This window comes from Haliotis rufescens, unplaced genomic scaffold (assembly GCF_023055435.1).
Source record: "Haliotis rufescens isolate VD_foot unplaced genomic scaffold, xgHalRufe1.0.p SCAF_2, whole genome shotgun sequence".
Taxonomy (NCBI): Eukaryota; Metazoa; Mollusca; class Gastropoda; order Lepetellida; family Haliotidae; genus Haliotis; species Haliotis rufescens.
In genome coordinates this window covers 50,668,652-50,688,309 of record NW_025963890.1, presented here as the reverse complement: position 1 = coordinate 50,688,309, position 19,658 = coordinate 50,668,652, and the positions used below count along the sequence as shown (strand labels likewise).

At 39.5% G+C, this 19,658-nt stretch overlaps 2 protein-coding genes across 2 annotated transcripts in view; one reads left to right on the top strand and one right to left on the bottom strand.

The window, feature by feature from the left end:
* Positions 1 to 1,706: 1,706 nt before the first annotated feature.
* LOC124118386 (S-phase kinase-associated protein 2-like) lies at positions 1,707 to 16,313 on the bottom strand. The gene is made up of 10 exons (XM_046480470.2): positions 16,134 to 16,313; positions 15,082 to 15,286; positions 13,743 to 13,878; positions 13,117 to 13,225; positions 12,291 to 12,405; positions 11,284 to 11,333; positions 9,981 to 10,115; positions 8,259 to 8,485; positions 6,880 to 7,042; positions 1,707 to 4,969 (listed from the first exon to the last, which is right to left on the bottom strand). Exons 1-10 carry the CDS (start codon positions 16,202 to 16,204, stop codon positions 4,774 to 4,776), a joined length of 1,407 nt encoding a protein of 468 aa, XP_046336426.1. The 5' UTR covers positions 16,205 to 16,313; the 3' UTR covers positions 1,707 to 4,773.
* Positions 16,314 to 16,699: 386 nt separating this feature from the next.
* LOC124118382 (holocytochrome c-type synthase-like) overlaps positions 16,700 to 19,658 on the top strand; it is a 41,449-nt gene continuing 38,490 nt past the window's right edge. The window contains exon 1 of the mRNA XM_046480468.2: positions 16,700 to 16,797. The gene's annotated coding sequence lies outside the window, so the exon portion shown is untranslated. The remainder of the gene's footprint in view (positions 16,798 to 19,658) is intronic.

Genomic DNA, 19,658 nt, shown 5'->3' with positions numbered 1-19,658 from the left:
TATTCTGATGCTATATATTTATTGTTCTAAAGGGTAAGTAATTCTGTAAGTCAAGAACTAAATATAAGTAATATGGACATATTTCAAACATTTTAGAAGGAAAACGTCTGCCAAAATGCTATCATCCAAACATACAGATTCTATGGAGGGACCAGGAAACTATGTCAGTTGCTTCATTATCAACATTTCTTTCCGGTGTAAATTTGTTTAATAAGTGTACATTAATAGTTTTCACACTTTGCAATACTGTTGGGACTTAACTTGGAGCATGACTTTATTAACCATGTGGTTGTAGCTGTAGTGAGGTATATTTATGTCTTGAGCATCCAAGGATAAACTTGTCTTCGAAAATATTTCTGAAAATTATCAAGGATATAATGAGTTGAAAGGTTTATTGCAAATAAAAAGGCTAGTATTGCTACGAAAATGGTCCACAGTCACAACCAATGGAAAGACACATAGCTTCTTGTTACTTTGAATGCCTGTGGACACATTGTTCATATGCCTATAACCATGACTGAAAAACAAGCATTTAAATAACTTGTGTATCTAACAAGAACATAATCATTACATCGTCACGAGATTATCGGGGGATATCTGAAATTTTACATGCCATTTTTTTAATATACCCAACATCAACAATACACAGTACAGCTTCAGTTGAAGGGAAAGATTCACTATCAACAGAGATAACAGGTCTTACAAAATCCCTACAAACATTTCAAATTGATCAACATCTAAAATTAATTGTAACAATATTTTCATCATTTAAAAAGATAAAACTTTAACAAGAATGTGAAAAACATGATTCAATTGATTACAAATATAAACATCAACAGCTTCAGTTAACACATGTATTAAGTTGTGTATAAGTTACTTCATAAAAATCAGTCATCAAAGAGTGAGTGAGTGAGAAAGTGAATATTGCTTTCTGCTTATCAGCAACATTGAAGAAGAAACTTGGTGAAATAATTATGACAATATTTTCATACTAATTATGCTTGTCATGATCAACATTTGTCACATAAAACTGAAAAAGAAGACCTCCCTCCCCTACAAAACACATTAGTCTTTAACCAAATTAAATTAACTTGAAATTGTTTCTAGTTAGTTTGGGTGAAGTGTCAATCTCCTGCTGGATCTGGCATGGTGCCAAGTTCATGTAGAGTGAGTGAGTGAGTTGGGTTTAACGCTGCTTTTAACATTATTCCAGTTATATCACGGCGTGTCAGCTTAATGTGGGAGGAAAGCCCGAAGTGATGAAGGTCTAAGACGTTTACCACTTCGGTGAAACCCACGAGCACGGGTATGGTGCTGACAAACCTAGAAACATAATTGGGGCGAACCGGGATTCAAACCCACAATCATAGGTTCCTGGCGTGCCCAAGGGACACAACTCCGCACAGCGAATTGCGGCGCCTTAGACGACTGGGCCACCCGTGCCCCCAAGTTCATGTAGAATGGTGGGTGGATAAGATAAACAATATAAAAGCATTATAACGGGATGAATTGATCATGGTGCATAAATACTGAATAAATACTGTGGCGTGTGCGGAGTTGGATTTAACGCCACTTTTAACAGTATTCCAGTTACATCATGGCGTGTCAGCTTAATGTGGGGGGAAGCCCGAAGTGATGCAGGTCTCTGACGTCTACCACTTCGGTGAAACCCACGAGCACGGGTATGGTGCTGACAAACCTAGAAACATAATTGGGGTGAACCGGGATTTGAACCCACAATCATAGGTTTCTAGCGTGCCCAAGGGACGCAACTCTGCACAGCGAATCGCGGCGCCATAGACGACTGGGCCACCCGTGCCCCAAAATAAATACTGACCATTGCATGTTGCATTAGCTCCATATGGAGAGCTAGAATACTCTGATAACTCCTCACACTCATACATACCCAGTAAACAGCCCAGCATATAAGGGTGTAAGCTTTGTCCTGATATACATGCTAAAGTCTACAGTCTACATGTTGATTATACTAATACTAACTGCATCTAATGAGCGAATTGGGTTTACCGCCAATTTTAACAGTATTCCAGTTACATCACAGCGTGTCAGCTTGATGTGGGAGAAAAGCCCGAAGTGATGCAGGTCTTAGACGTTTACCACTTCAGTGAAAACCATGATCACAGGGATGGTGCTGACAAACCTAGGAATATAATCAGGAAAAACTGGGAATCAAACCCACAATCATACGTTTATGGCATACCCAAGGAACGCAACTCTGCACAGCTAATTGAGGTGCCTTAGACTGCATCTAGTTGGATTCTAGCTGTACGATTCTAGATGCCAATGGCTATACAACAGAGGTTAAAATCATTGAAGTTATACATCAGGGTTTGAAATATATACCCAGACCAGCAAACTAGTGAATGTATTTTATGGGTACATATCATGACCAGGACAAGAATATACAAATTAAAACTGCTATCAGTTTACTGGACATAACTACGAATAATTCTGTAGGTAGAAAATATGCGATTCCCCCATATCCTGGACCCAGCATATATAGACAATATCCTCAGGACCTTTCAGTGTTGTGATGATCAGAATGGGCTGCATATTTAATATTTGTTAATATCAATAGAACTTGTAAATTTGAGCAATGGGGACAACATGCCTTAAATACTGTGACCGACAATGACCATGTGAAGACAATGGATAATAGACTGTGTTAGCTATACAGAGGTGAGATCATCTGGGTTATTGAATCTAACTCTACTGAATAACCATGGCACAGCAGAAATATGGTTGTATATACATTTTTGATTAAAAAGAAATCTGTCATATCTAAAGACATTAATGGAAAGAGGCTTTGTAAAAAGTAACAATTAAAAGTATGAATTATTCATCTGCTGCCAAATTACCAAAGTATCAAACATAACTGTTTGGGAGCCTGGATTTTAAAAGCAAGAGGAAATCCTGTATGAGACAATGATTAATCATTCAATAATCCCATGTTCAGTAATATTGTATAAAGAGAAACAGACTGGGGAAATTTCCCGAAGTTGATTTTACAAAATAGGCAAATATTTTGGAATAGCATCCCTGAAATGGGAACTTCTGAAATAATTTTTTTCAGTCGCACTTTCACCCTATTTATTATTCAGATTCCAGTGATGACATGTATGTGTGGCAAAATACTGCGACCTTATCCCTGAGTATGTATTATGTATGTTTTGGCTCATTGATGTCAATAGATTCTGCTGTAGTTCCTCCTTCAAAGCAATTTAAATCATGAATATCAACATGGTATTTCTAGACCGCTACAATCCATGACTACTATCTACATTCTTCGGTTTGTTTCGAGATACCGTCTGTAAAATGCCATGTATCCCTCAAACAGTAACATTCCATCATTAAGGTGAGACGTACAGGGCACAGACCTCCATCGCGAAAAAAAATATACCTGAGATACTAAACAACAGCTGATACGAATGTAGTCACCGTACCATACTTTCAGCTTCCTTGTTACTAGTGTATTCACTTCTTGTAACTATGTAAATTAACAATAACATTATTAGGAGAAATGACTCCTGTTTAACAATGAATCACCACACAACATGGAGATATGCTCCACCGTATTGAAGTAATCACAGATGATATAAAATCTTGTCAAGGACCAAAGTACAATACACATTCAGATGCTTGCATACATGCTCTCTGTTACCAGTCAGTGTCCGAAATAACTGCCTGCCCATAGCTGGTCACGTTTCTGCCGGGCTGCATGAAATTTGCCTCCACCTGCCTGACTATCCCCCAGATAATCTTAAGACTACAGTAGAACACGGATATAACGAACTACAAGGGACCAGAGAAATCAGTTCGTAATATCCGTTGTTCGTTATATAGTTTTCGCTCAGAAATGTCCGCCATCTTGGATAATATGCAAGTGAACCGACACTTGGACACAATCTCGTAAAATTTATATGTTTAATGTTTGTTTTACAGACAAGATTACATGTACAGGTAAGATTAACACAATGCAAATTTAACAAGGTTGATCCGTCACTTTGAGTGAGATTTCTCAGTTCGCTATACACATCACAAGTTAGTGATAGATGGGTTTGTTGGTGATCAGATATCAGTTCCCTGTATCCGTTAGTTCGCTGTAGAGAGTTCGTTATATATAATTTTATATATCATATAGGAGATAAATCGGTGATTTTTTAACAGTTTGTTGTATCCGTTTGATCGCTCTATCCGTGTTCGTTATATCCGTGTTCTACTGTACTTATGTCATCAGTTTTATTGTTAATCCTTGTAGATTCTCAAGTAATTGTTTGCATTATTTCAACAAATCAAGATGTGATTTGTCTCCTAGTTTTTGCAATTTTTCAATATTCATAAAGCTTCAATGTGGGCAGGTAACGTTGAAGATGGGCAGGCAACACTTATGGGTCACCTGCCCCGCTGTCTTGATGGGTTTTAAAATTATTTCAAACACTGTTACCAGTAACCTGTAGTGACAGCATGACTAATGACAATCAGTTCAAATAAAAAACATAGATTTTGATGCATCTTTCTGAGATTTATCCATACATGTTCTTAATATGTATAGAAGGAGGATGGACAAATGTGTCCAGAAACATCTTAAACCACTAGTTGACAGTTCAAGGTACAAAATGTTAGCCAGGGGAAAGATTCTACAAATAATAATCTGTTTCCTCTATTGGATGAAATGTTGAGAGATACAGTTGCAAGAAAGTGAATGTATTGTTTGGTCCTAGATATATAAAAAAGGCTGCCTAGTGTGGATCTTCATCAGACTTTGTTGTCGCGGACCCGGATGCCCCAGATGCTGGTGCGCCTGATGCCGGTGGTGGGCCTGGCGATGCTGGAGAAGGGGAACTTGTTGATCTCTATGTGGCGCATGCTGCGACGCACAACCTGCAGCGCATCCTCTCGGAACATCCCAAACAGATCCAGTGCCAGCAGGTTGCTGATCTTGTCAAGAACACTGGTGGAAGAAATGTCATAATGAAATAGTCATTCGAAACCGTACTTTGAAAAAGCAAATACGCACTAGCATGTTCTCTATGCTGCTAAACAGGTTTATGTTTCAAAATCAAAGCAACTCCAATAGATTGTTTACTATTTCAGCATAGTGGTTCCAGTGAAGCATGAAAGCCTGGGGGTCCTTGTCATTATACCAATGTTAAAAGATGTTACAGATTTAGGGAAGTCCCTAGTGAGTGAGTACCGTTTTACGCCTCTTTTAGCAATATTCCAGCAATATCATAGCGGGGAACACCAGAAATGGGCTTCACACATTATACCCATGTCGGGAATCAGACCCGGGTCTTCGGCGTGACGAGCTTACGCTTTAACCACTAGGCTACTCGACCGCCCCTGGGAAAGTCCCTAGAATCAAACACAAAACCAGCAAACCTCAAGGATCCAAGGACCCCAGTAGTTTCTAATACGTCCCCTTTCTTGTGAATGGGAAAGAGTGAATGTTGTTTTGCACAGAAGTCAGCAATATTCCAGCTATAACATGGCAGTCTGTAAATGATCTGGGCAGGCAATACAGTTGACATTACAAGGAATTAGCCTATTGCCAGATCCCAGTAAACCTCAACCCAATAGGGAGGAATTAGACATAAACATGTATGGGTATGGGTATCTGTGCACATTCAAGTTACATTTCCAAAAATACTGTTGTTTCTGATTGACATTGTCTAATAAACAACTATTACTTTGAAATAGGTCAAAGCTGTCAGACAAAATGGTGGATTCTGTATCACTTCAGACTTTCTGATTGGTCAGTCATGTAACCAAGGCATAACACACCACCAGCTAGATCATACACTGCAACCATCAGGGCATGACAACACACCACCAGCTAGGTCATACCCTGTAACCATCAGGGCATGACAACACACCACCAGCTAGGTCATACACTGCAACCATCAGGGCATGACAACAAACCACCAGCTGGATCATACACTGCAACCATCATGGCATGACAACACACCACCAGCTAGGTCATACACTGCAACCATCAGGGCATGACAACACACCACCAGCTAGGTCATACACTGCAACCATCAGGGCATGACAACACACCACCAGCTATGTCATACACTGCAACCATCAGGGCATGACAACACACCACCAGCTAGATCATACACTGCTACCATCAGGGCATGACAACACACAACCAGCTAGATCATACACTGCAACCATCAGGGCATGACAACACACCACCAGCTAGATCATACACTGCAACCATCAAGGAATGACAACACACAACCAGCTAGATCATACACTGCAACCATCAAGGCATGACAACACACCACAAGCTAGATCATACACTGCAACCATCAGGGCATGACAACACACCACCAGCTAGATCATACACTACCACCATCAGGGCATGACAACACACCACAAGCTAGATCATACACTGCAACCATCAGGGCATGACAACACACCACAAGCTAGATCATACACTGCAACCATCAGGGCATGACAACACACCACAAGCTAGATCATACACTGCAACCATCAGGGCATGACAACACACCACCAGCTAGATCATACACTGCAACCATCAAGGAATGACAACACACAACCAGCTAGATCATACACTGCAACCATCAGGGCATGACAACACACAACCAGCTAGATCATACACTGCAACCATCAAGGCATGACAACACACCACCAGCTAGATCATACACTGCAACCATCAGGGCATGACAACACACCACAAGCTAGATCATACACTGCATCAGGGCATGACAACACACCACCATCTAGGGCATACAGTGTAACCAGTCTTCATTAGTCAGCTCTAAACAAGCATGAGGTACTGGGGAGTACACGGTATGGGACTTGGGTTGGAAGTAGAGGAGGTGTACTGACGGGAATGTGGTGGAGGCGATGTGGTAGCATCTGCTGAGGGCCAGGTGCTCCAACTCTGTCAGGTGGTCGGCGATGTGGTGCACGGAGGAGCAGGTGATGCTGGTGGAGTCACTCAAGTCCAGCTCGTTCAGGTAGGGACATGCACGACACAGCTGCAACACATCTGCAGAGGGAATACAGCATTAGGCACATTCACATGTATGGTTTACGTGGATGTTTGATAATAACATTCTCAGTGTTTAACGTAGTATTAGTGGCCCATTTGACAGTTGTAATCAAAACCAGACGTGGGGCCAGCTGGTTTGTGTATGCATTTCTTTGTTCTTTTCACAACTAAAACTGCATTCTCTAAAAGTCATTATTTGCCATTACTGACACACTCAGCAATATTCCAGGTACATGATGGCGGTCTGTAAATAATCCTGTCTGGACCAGACAATCCAGTGACGGATATCATTAGCATCGATCATCACAACTGGACAGTGATAGAAACTGGCACTAGTCCTATAGTCCTTGCCAAACTGCCCAGTAGTTAAGGTATCATAAGGACTAGTAGAAATTTGCCATTATTAAGGGTTTTGCTATATGTTATCATTATAAGGACTAGAGGACTAAAACAGTTAGTTTCTATCGCTGCTGGATATGATGACATTTATCAACCAAGTCAGCGAGCCTGACCACCCGATCCCGTTAGTCGCCTCTTACAAGCAAAGTCACCTTTTACGGCAAGCAAGGTTTGCTGAAGACCTATTCTAGTCTGGATCTTCACGAGTGAGTGAGTGAGTGAGTGAGTGAGTGAGTGAGTGAGTGAGTGAGTGAGTGAGTGAGTGAGTGAGTGAGTGAGTGAGCAGGTGGATAGGGTAGGTTGGTGGGTGAGTGAGTATGTTAGGTGTTATGCCACTTTTAGCAATATTCCATCAATATCACGGAAAAGGGAACCTGAATGGGCTTCACCCCTCAGGGTAAAAGAACCGGGGTCTTTGGAGTGACAAGCGAACGCTAGGGACTAGATGAAGACAAGTACCATCTTTTAACATCTCCGAGCCACAACACCAGAGAGAATATATTACATGTACATGAGACCCGTGAAGATTCTGGGGTAGAATAGGTCTTCAGCAACCCATGCTTGCCGTAAAAGGCGACTATGCTTGTCGTAAAAGGCGACTAACGGGATCGGGTGGTCAAGCTCAATGACTTGGTTGATGCATGTCATCGATCCCAATTGCGTGGACCGATGCACATGATGTCAATCACTGGATTGTCTGGTCCAGACTCGATTATTTACAGACCGCCGTCACATAGCTGGAATATTGCTGAGTGCGACGTTAAACAACAAACCAACCAACATGTACATGATCACAACTAAAAGAATCCCTTACCTTCATCAGTGATGTTGTCCCTGCAGCCACTGATGTTGAGTTTGCGTACACTGTCCGGCAGGCAGAGCGTCACGTACATAACATTGTTACGATCTAGGGATGTCCAGGCCAGATTGATGGAGTCAAGTCTCCGACAGTTTGACATGATGGGTACCAGACCATTAGCGGTGATTCCTCGACACATACACAAGTTCAAGGCCTCCAGGTCCTTGTTCTCTCCTATGTAGCTGAAAGCACATGTCTCCATTAAAACTTGTGCATAATTGTCAAAGGTACACATCACAGGCCATAATCAATAAATGTGATAAACAAATTGACATTTCTCAGAACTCCAGATAAACTGCGTATCTGTGTAAAATATGCATCAGAAATGCAGAAATATGCAGTAAAATAAAATCCAAACGTATCAAATACACAACGAACATTACAGATACACTACAAAAATAAAACTTGTGTGTATAATCAAAATATTGTGAAGTAACCCTGCGTATTCGATTAGCAAATAAGCAACTTATTTTGAAATTATAAACGGGAATTCCGTCAACCTTGCCAAACTCCACGATGACAGTTACATCATGATCATTTGCCATCACACTTTCTTGTGGAAGTAGCGTGGTATTTTTTAGTACAATGAAGCTCTCGAACCCACACGAACCCAGTTTGCAGGGACTAGATGAATAGTGTTTTTAAATATTTAACTTAAATACCCACATGTGTAAAAACTGGTGGGTAACAGAAATTTGAATACCCAGATAGAATTACTGATACCCAATGATTTTAAAATGCATGGGTAAAATACCCACAACACCAAAAGCTTATCTGGAGCTCTGTTTCTTCAATATGTAATTTGTCAGAAAAGCTTGCAGGTTGCAAAAGAGGAGTGTTGCTCAGTTAGCATTACTAGCTAAATCCAATAAAGGTAAGTGTCAAGTTGGTTTAGAAGTTCTTAACATTGATAGCTGAGAGTGTCAACAATGGTCAAAGTCTGACTTCTTTGAGAGGCATTTAGAAGTTGGAGTACTAAGTAAGGATAAGATTTATGGATGAACAACTTCTGGATAACGGGTGTTAGAACCTACACGGAAATGTCGCTCCTAATTGTAATAAAAAGGTTGTCCATCCATATATCTTATCCTTACTTGGTCATAGGCTGGTTATTTCTACTTTAACAATCTGCGTTGTCAAGAGCCCAATCAGATTTTTTTCAAAAGATGAGATGTCTGAGTTTCTGAAAGAGTTTTCGACAGACTATTGTTCAAAGATAACAATCGACTGTATTATGTTTTCTCCGAAAATGATCATTTCTGATTAAATACGATGTTTTTATACTTACCTGATGCTACACAGTCCTTTTGGTGTAGCGCTAGGTAGGGTAAAACATGAGCATTTCTGATTAAATGCAAGGTTTTTATACTTAACTGATGCAACTTAGTCCTATAGGTAAGGTAAAACATGAGCATTTCGGGTTAAATGCAAGGTTTTTATACTTACCTGACGCTACTAAGTCAGATAGGTAAGATAAAACATCAGCATTTCTCATTAAATGCAAGGTTTTTATACTTACCTGATGCTACACAGTCCTTTTTGCGTAGCGCCATATAAGGTAAAACATGCGCATTTCTGATTAAATGCAATGTTTTTATACTGACCTGACGCTAAACCTATGACTGTGTAGCGCCAGGTAAGATAAAACTTAATTTTCAAACAATCCACAGTACAAACCTGCATATATTATCACTGAGCTCAGCATTCTCCAAGCTGATTTTCTTGAGATCTGAACACACGGAAAACAACTGTTCCAGGGTGTCGACACAGATGGCTGCCATGCTCAGGTCTAAATACTGGACTCGGTACATACTGGAACACATACAACACACACACTGCAGACAAAGAAACACAATAGGTGAGGTGAGGTGAAATGGGAGTTGGCGTCGCGTCCAAGATTATTGGACTTATATAACGATGAGCATGCACGTGTATGTGTGTGTGTGTGGCTGCTTGTACTAGTCCGGACTGATGCCGATTTATAGTGCTAGCACACTGATATACCATGCCGCAGTTTAACATGGATACCCCACTCAGACACAGTATACTGACTCCAAGCCGACCAGTCCTTGTTTTAGCCCCTTAATGCCGAGCGCCAGACAGGGTAACAACAAGTACCACCTTTTAATGTCTTTTGGTATGAGGCGGCTGGGGATCGAACCCCAGACCTTCCGCTCTCCGGGCGGACGCTCTACCATTAGACCAAGGAGGCGGTCCAAGAAACACAATACCTCACACGTGTGGCTTAATATGTATGTGTGAGTGTTTTATTGAATTTTAAACAGTTTACAGAGAAAAGCTTCTTGGCACAGTCACACATGACTATATTTATTCATGTTTCAAAAGGATAAACACTGCTGGTACACCATTGTATACAGGAAAGTGGTGTTGCAAATGTAGCTTGCATTCAATACATTCCTTACGTCCAGCGTAATATCAACTGTGTATTGTTTATTGTGGGGTAAGTCTACATAGGTACCAGGGATTTATCTCGAACAGCTCAGGGGCTGATATTTAGCCCCAAGTGTGCAGCAAATGACAGTAAAAATTCCCAATTTGAATTATAAATTTCCCAATTCCTCAAAATTTACGAAAATATGAACGTCATAAAAATTCAAATTTTGAACCAGATCACAATTTGTTCTCAGTGCACTTAGTTTGGAATCCTAGATAGGGACTTAAGTGGTCAAGTTTATTGTCGGCTTATACCCAACATGCCCAAGACAATAATAAAATCATAACATATACACACCCTAACATATTGCTAATTAATAAATTAATTAATAAGAAGAAAATGAAGACCTGGGATCGATTCCCCACATGGACAGTGTGTGAAGCCCATTTCTGATATCACCCGCGATGATACTGCCGGAATATTGTTGAAGCGGCGTAAAATCCAACTCACTATTTATCATCTGCTTGTGTCATCATTGTACAAGCAATGGTGAGAAACTTGAGATGTTTTAACTGCAAACCTTACCTTGAAGCTTTGATTTCTTTGGTAGGACCTGTAAATAATGGATTCTCAATCTGGAAAAAAAAGAAAATCAATTAAGGTGAAGACATTATTCAAGTTAGTTCATAATATTCTATGTAGTTCAATGTAACAGGTCAAGAATATATTGCAAGTTTGGTATAATATGAACATCCAGATCTAGACCTGTATAAACAACCTTTTTCTTGCACATAAAGGTTAAATACATCAAAGTTAAGGGTGAAACGATACAATACGATTCACAATACGCATATTTACATCAAATTGCATCTTCTTGACAATAAATACTTCAGAGCAAGTTCAAAAGGAAAAGCTAGCTGTAGACATGTTCGCAGGGACTAATTTAACAAATAAACTTGAAGCGCTAATTAGAAAACATTTTGAGATATCTGACTGACAAAAACGTTAACTGAGTAGTAAGTAATTTATTTTAGAAAGTGTATCGTCTTGTATTGATACAGAAAAGAATTATCATGTGTCTTATCGTCACATGAACACTCACAATGCACTGGTGCACCAACGTATCATTTCACCCCTAATAGATGTATAGTTGTAATTTGATTGATTCATGTATAGACAAGACTCCACAGTGTTTTAGTCATGTGTAAGACTACATAAGCTGAGAGGTGAGGTGAAATGGGCTTTAACGTCACGTCCAAGATTATTGCACTTATATAGCGACATGCATGCATGTGTTATGTGTGTGTGTGTGTGGCTGCTTGTACTAGTCCGGACTGATGCCGATTTATAGTGCTAGCCCACTAAGATACCATGCAGCAGTTTTACACGAATACCCCACTCAGACACAGTATACTGACTCCGAGCCAACCAGTCCTTGTTTTAGCCCCTTAATGCCGAGCGCCAGACAGGGTAACAACAAGTACCATCTTTTAACGTCTTTTGGTATGACGCTCCGGGCGGCCGCTCTACCATTAGACCACGGAGGCGGTTACATAAGCTGAGACATGTTTACATGAACAAAAGCTAATCACCTCTGCTTTAGCCAAGCGGAGGATGCGTACTCCTCTATTGATGACATTGCCCAGCGTTCCGGGCCCCAGTGCTTTGTTGGACAGATCTATACGTTTCCACAGAGACTCGTCCATACTGAGAAAACAACAGGAAACATGCATATTCATAGTAATTAAAAAAGACAACTACTTTGTTTGATATTGATACTGAAGCATTGTACAAAACTGAAAGTAAACAGCTTGTGAAAACTGACACAGACTAGTTTAGTGACAAAGCGATAGTCTGGCAGCAGCCTTTGCATATCGAGAGATGCAAGAAAAGGCATTGTCATGAAGCAGTAGAACTCCAGCAGTCAGCATTTTCCATTTCGGTGTCCATTTGGACCGCTATCATGTTCAAAAGGCTGTCACTAATATACAAACTGCATCAACAGACTAAATACACTTGCAATGAACTACTCAAACAATGTACTACATTGAATAGTTCACTTTTTTATGGCCCATAGTTGAAGGTTAGTCAGGCTTAGAACATTTTGACCAGCCCTTGTAACACGAATATCAATGTTAGATCTGAAGCTTGCCGGAGACTGTTGAACCTAGTTTTCTGGCTACTTCGTGATGACTCAGCAGTGACAGTGTCTATCCCCCATGGAGCATGACAAAGGACTGTCAAAGTTCTGGCAAGACTAACAGAATAGTTATTCCTCTCCAGTCTGCTTGAATGTAATACTACAGAGCATAATTCTGGCAAAACACAGCATAACTGGTTATTAATCTGATAAAAACTACCAGCCAGACTCCTACTTGAAACTAAAGAAAGAAATCAATGAAATTGGGTGATACTCACACAAGCCTGTTCCAGCGTGAGCACACTCGAGCACATGATGCCAACACAAACTTGGGCAACCACTGGAATACCTTCAAGATGGCTTCATCATACATGCTGTTGAAATGATCTGTGCAAACACAACATGTTCTTACATTGACTATTTCCAAACAGACCAAAATAGGTTAGAATCAAACCTTTGGGATATAACTCAACCAGGACTTAAGTGTGCCAACATGAAGAAATACATTTGATTCATCTAGATTAGCATTTATAATTCAGAAACAGTGTCTCATTTCTTTTCACCATGACTGATTCCTTTTCAACTTCCGAATCCCCATGCTTATTTTGTGAATCATACTGTGCATCAAGCATGTTCTTATGGCCACTAATTTCCATGTGCTTTTCCAAGTTCGTTTCAAAACTTCACTTATCACAGTTTTCATAAAATAAACAATGCCAGAAGCTAATCATGTTGTCATTTGTGGAGTGGAGTAATTTGTGGCATATCAACAAGATAGTGATTTAACGGTTGATTTTTGTTGTTAGCTTATAACCATGATAACCATGCTATTGCGATTTCAAGCATGCGATTAGTACATTAATACAATCAATTCCAAACCTTGAATAAGGTGTTTAGTACTTACCTAGTCCATCTATGTCGTTGTGGTATTTAGGCCCCAGGAATCTTCGGACACTTCGTTTAGGTGTCAACATACTATCACAGTCATCACTACTTGGGGAGAAGTTGCCCCTCTGACTAGGCAGCAGTACTCGTGGAGCCTGGGAGAACATACCAACATATTATCCGTCATTTATCTACTGAAAGGCAAAACAAAGTTGCCATGTGGAATATTTGGCTAAAACTTCAATTAGGTTTGAAATATGTTATAATGAACAGAGAAGGGTGAAAATGGCAGTATGACCTTTGACATCCATGCATTGTGAAGTTCCAGCAAAATATGAAAACTGGACCTGCAAAATATTCCTTGGATGACAAGTGGATGCTACATCCAATTACGGGTCATGTCAGACCATCCTTTTGCGAACCTTGACCGTACAATGGAATCCCTGATAAGGCATCAGCATTAGCCGATCAGAAGGCAGCTTTCTTTTGCTTTTCAGCACTTATTTTAAACTGTTGACATATTTTGACAAAAAATTTGAAAAATGATCAAAAGAACATTCTGGAATGGCTAATCATGCTAATAGATGGCCCAGATTGTATGGATTCAGTCATAAAGCCTGTACCTGTCGTTGGGAATACCCTGTGTTAAATGTTTCAATGTTGCATGATTAGAGAGCAAATTCCGGCTGTCACTTCCCTGATCTGGTAAGCAACGCTCTTGTTGTTTGGATGAAAGGTCACCCTGGCTTGCCCGCAATGGGATTTCCTCCAATCTTTGTTTAGCAGTAGCGAGAACTAAACTGATCTTAATGAGATTGCAACAGTACTCTTCATTGTACTCCCCAGATCTGGATGACCACGAGTTTCTACCCCTGCTCAGGACCATAACATCGCCGAAAACTACAACCAGTGGGTATCACAGATGGCAAGGTCTCTCCAAGAATAATAGGGTCCAGTTACAGTCAGTGCAATAATCTTGGATGCAGATAGGTGAGGTGAAATGGCACGTAATGTCACATCCAAGATTATTGCACTAATATAGCGACGTACATGCAAATGTGTGTGTGGCTGCTTGTACTACTCCGGACTAATGCTGATTTTGTAGTACTGCCCACTGAGATACCATGCAACAGTCTGACATGAATACCCCACTCAGACACAGTTTACTCCGAGCCAACTAGTCCTTTATTTTCTGACTTAATACCACATGTATAGCTTAAGTCTTTGAATGGCATTTAGAAGTGATACACATACGGAAAAGAATTTATGGATGTCAACTTCTTTATTATGAGGAACACATAATAAAGAAGTTGACATCCATAAATTCTCTTTCTAATGTATAGTTTATGTGTACATACTTGTGGTACTTGGAGTGGTGTGTTTCCTGGAGAACAGCCACACACTGTTGGTGTATTTTCAGCGTTACTTGAAGTACTTTCATGGCTGCTGTCAGACAGCAGCTCCACCCCCATCTCCTGGTAGATCTGCTCTGTGTTGCAGCTGTCCACTGCCCAGGTAGTACGCTTCCGACAGTGGATTCCACATTCCACTCGACGCTTTTTGCTGGAAAAGAACATATGGCATCAATAAGGAAAATATTCACCTTTGAATCGAAAATAACTGGTTTCTAAATAGAAGTGAAATTATTGTAATTACCAGCATACATCATGTACATGGTATGGTCCTCACTATCACAGAGCCCCAAATTATTTCAAATCTTACATGTCTCATGGGCTAAAAGTAACATATCAGTGATACCTGACTACGAAATCATTGGTATGAAAAAACAACTGACCATTAAAATTCAGGAAGGACTTTGACATGGACTTACAATACTCAAAACTTCAGTTTGAATACTGATAAACATTTTCCCCAGTGTTTCACATTATTTTTTCTGGGACAGTGACTGATTGTCATCTAAAATGTCCTGAAGGCGTTTTTCAAATTTAGTAAAGATAAAGAAGATTGTCATTTCAAACAATGATAAAATCAGGAACATGTCATAATGTCATTCCCCCGACAAAATCACTGATACTCTCTTACGATCCACTAGAAATATAAGTTTACATATTTGTAAACTGTAAATATGATAGCCCACTGTGCTGTTGTAAGATTGTTGACAAAGAGACTTGTTTGTCTTAAATCGTGATAATCATTGCTAAAGTTAAATGAGAGTGCTGATATTATACCTACTTCCCCATCTAAGACTATATGTAGTCAGAAAAGTATTAACATAATTATTGAATGTTATAGGTTAATAGATGGCCCTTTGCAAAGAATCGGTGAACGCGTCCATGTCCAGCCAATGCAACAAAACGAACTTTTAATTTGCAATACCACAAAAACCAAACGATTTTATATGCTGTATTTGCACTTAAACGTTTGTTCTGCAATGAAATATTGTATGTACCTTGGATTTGTAAATAAATTTTCCTTAGATGACTCCAGTGTAGATTTTTTTCCAGCCTTGTTTTTACCCATCTTTGATTTTAGCGCCAAGGATCTCCAGCATATTTTCGCGTAAATTTTTCCTCTCCACGCATGCGTAATTTAACAGGAAGTAAACTATTTTTGCATATGTAGTATATTCCTAACAATACAACACATCTCAAATCATTTCTTATAAACTTCCTATGGCATCTAAAACGGAAATGTCGCAGGGCAAAGCAAACCACTAAATGTCAAACGTGGATAAAAAGTTAAGTCCGAAATTACGTCTTGATTCAGGTGTAAACACTTCTACTAGCCATGATAACTTGTTTACTCATCCCTTTTGTTTCGTAACAACGCCACATTGACACATTTAGAAATGCTATTAAATGTTATTCGTGTTTTTTTATGGATCGGTCAATAAAACTACATAAATCACAACAATAGTTACAATACTACATCAATGGTTTGCATATTATTCACATTTCCATTTGAAGTTCACTGTAAAAGTCATAGCAGTGTAAACCGTTCTTCCGAAAGTATTTCCCAAATACGCATGCGCAGTTTTAAAGGAAGTTGAAGGGAAAGCAGACGGAACATGTGCGTGTGCTTCACTTGACATTGACAAGACTTTGACCGTTAAGGTAAAGATTAACTGTTACACTAGTTAGCAAATGTTACATAAATTGAAGGGAATTTACATTATTTCCCTTGTCGTGTAAATTTTGTGGCATTGTGGCTGTTAGATTTGAAAACATGGTTGTATGGTATGACTTTGTTGACATCGAATTAGAACACAACCTCTCAAGACAAATGGCAACATTGACAGGAATGATATTTCAAGTAGACCTTTTAGCAATAACGACATGGTCTACAAATAAAACAAAGTCCAAAAACGTATTTTAGCTGACGTGTTTACCCTGGACATAGATGTCTGTGATGCAATGAAAATGTTTGTCACTTGGAGATCCCGATGTAAACAACTGCTGGATCCATAATTTCATGCCCAAACACTTCCGTTGCATCATTACATCAAAATGTACTGATCCAATGTGGAATGGATCCAAATGCATTCACCCACATGTTCGGGAATACTACACGTTATGGTACTCACTCTATCTAGTTTCAATTAGCGTTGCATAAGAACAGGAGGATCAAAGTCGTGTCGGGAGCTTGAAGCAATGCCGGGCTAATGAGTTAATTTCAGTTAATGAGGTAACACTTTACAGGGCAAGTTTAGAATTCAGCCCCACAAGTTCTTGTTAGGACAACCTCTGCTGCAGGTCACATGTCACAAAGACAAGAGACCAGTTTTTGTGAGAATCCCTCACACTCGAACCAATGACCTTCGGATTGTTAGCCTGACAAGCTAACCAACTGAGCTACATTCACACTGTTACAATTTGTGTAATGTACAGTTTACATAACATTGACATGCCCCTAAACACCTGAAGAAACGAATGATTGGTGATGGATACTTAAAAAGGTAAAGCGTAGCCATGGCGTCTCGAGACTTCTGACCTTCTGTCTACGGACTCTTGTGAGTGGTCACAATGCCATTTGGCACACTCATTCCGTTCAATAATCAGCAAGATTCTGAGTGGTAAAGAAAGAGGTGATTTGGCATGAACTCAGAACGGCTCAGGCGTCAGACATTGAGTTCATAAGTATGCATGAAAATGACAGTATTTCGTGGATTGATTTTGAGAAAAATGTGTGAGAGGGAAGACTGAAAGGATCGTCGTTCATAGTATATAGCATGCTATGAACATGAGTCAGCTTTTGAATCTTATCTTAGCAAGTGAAAGTGGCTTGGATGGAAGTTCAATGACAGTTTCCTTCAGCCAGTAGCATACCCAGCATCAAACCACTTCATCTTGTTTTTTCAATGTTTTTTGTGAAGAATAAACACAACTGAAAATGTGGAAATCAAAAATGAAAAAGAATACCCTGACCCATCATTTATTTGTACACTTCAAGGCTTCAATGTTTGAAAAACACTGTTCCCGTTTACCGTTAGTTACCAGTTTTTTACTGGAAAAATTAAGCTTGGACCTATAATTCCCGTGACTGCCAGTCCCTGTGGACCAGCAAATGAGGTGACTTGTAAATCTTCGTTGTTGAACAAAACATGATCGGTAGTCATAAAAGAATATTGAACGAAGTCAGCTTGTCCGTTGTCATCAGGGTTTCCCGTTGTATATTTTTAGTACAGGGAAATAATATTTTGCTTTGTTTCGAGGTTAAGTATCTATTTGTTGTGACTAACTTAGTCTTGAAATCTTCAGAAATAAAAGAGAATTTTTTTATTGAACTTTGTATGAATAAGTTACTTCAGAAATGACGTCACTGAATTTGTCAGCCATGAAAGTACACTAAATTGAAAATGGTGTTGATAGAATTAATATCATCTATCTTTTCATTACAACAGCATTTATGTGCATCATAACTACCAAATAAAATAAATAAAATGTATGTTAGTTTCCATTTAGAATCCCTTTTAGCCCCCCATGATTAACATGCTTTGATAAACAGGCACTTGCTATAAAATGAGCCGATGGTGGCTGTATTTAGTGAACAAATATTGTTTTTTGTTTAACGCCACACTCAGCAATATTCCAGCTGTATGACGGTGGTCTGTAAAATAATCGAGTCTGGACCAGACAATCCAGTGATTGACGTCATGAGCATCGATCCATGCAATTGGGATCAATGACATGCATCAACCAAGTCAGCGAACCTGACCACCCACTCCTGTTAGTGGCCTCTTACGACAAGCATGGGTTGCTGAAGACCTATTCTACCCCGGATCTTCACGGGCCGAACATATATTGAAAAACCCCAACATCACTTGGCTTATTCAATGACATTGTGTGTATAGATGATAGATCACTGATAGGAGCTTGTGCACACCAGATGAACACAGGAACTCTTGCCAAGCTGACCTCACAGGGAAATGTTTCACAGGTATATCTTGCAACAATGTTTCACATATTACATCATACGCAGGGTTCAAAATGTATATATACAAATGTGCAGAACACACAGTTAAAACAAACTCTCAGTGCCCTTACAGTTTGCCTCCACTTTTAAGAATATATGTAAAATCACAAGTATTTTTCAAGCACTAACTTGAAGTATTTAATTGACTGTGATCAGGTGAAGATTATAAATTTACATCGAGAATATAAGTTTACTCGCCACAATATTTACTTCTATGGGATCCGGCCATGTTTGTTTCAGCTGCGCATGACGGTAAACAATGCATTGTGGGATTGTTGTTTTGTTACAGCTGTGAAGCAGATGAACACATATGGCTACAAATATGATAGACATTTTGAACTTTATTTACTATTGCGTGAAACAGACAAACATGGAAGCTCTTTTAAGAAAGCTTGTTGTAACATGGGGAAAAACATAAGCAACAAAATTTTATGTATCATCGGAAAAATCAATGATAGTGACAGTGGTGAAAGAGAAAGTGAACCCGTCTGGAAAGTTTTGA

Coding starts and splice junctions, on each gene's coding strand:
- LOC124118386 (XM_046480470.2), bottom strand. CDS start 16,204: ATGGGTAAAAACAAGGCTGGAAAAAAATCTACACTGGAGTCATCTAAG. Junction 7,043..8,258: donor GGACAACATCACTGATGAAG/GTAAGGGATTCT, acceptor TTCCCTCTGCAG/ATGTGTTGCAGCTGTGTCGT. Junction 4,970..6,879: donor ATCGCCTCCACCACATTCCC/GTCAGTACACCT, acceptor TTCTTCCACCAG/TGTTCTTGACAAGATCAGCA.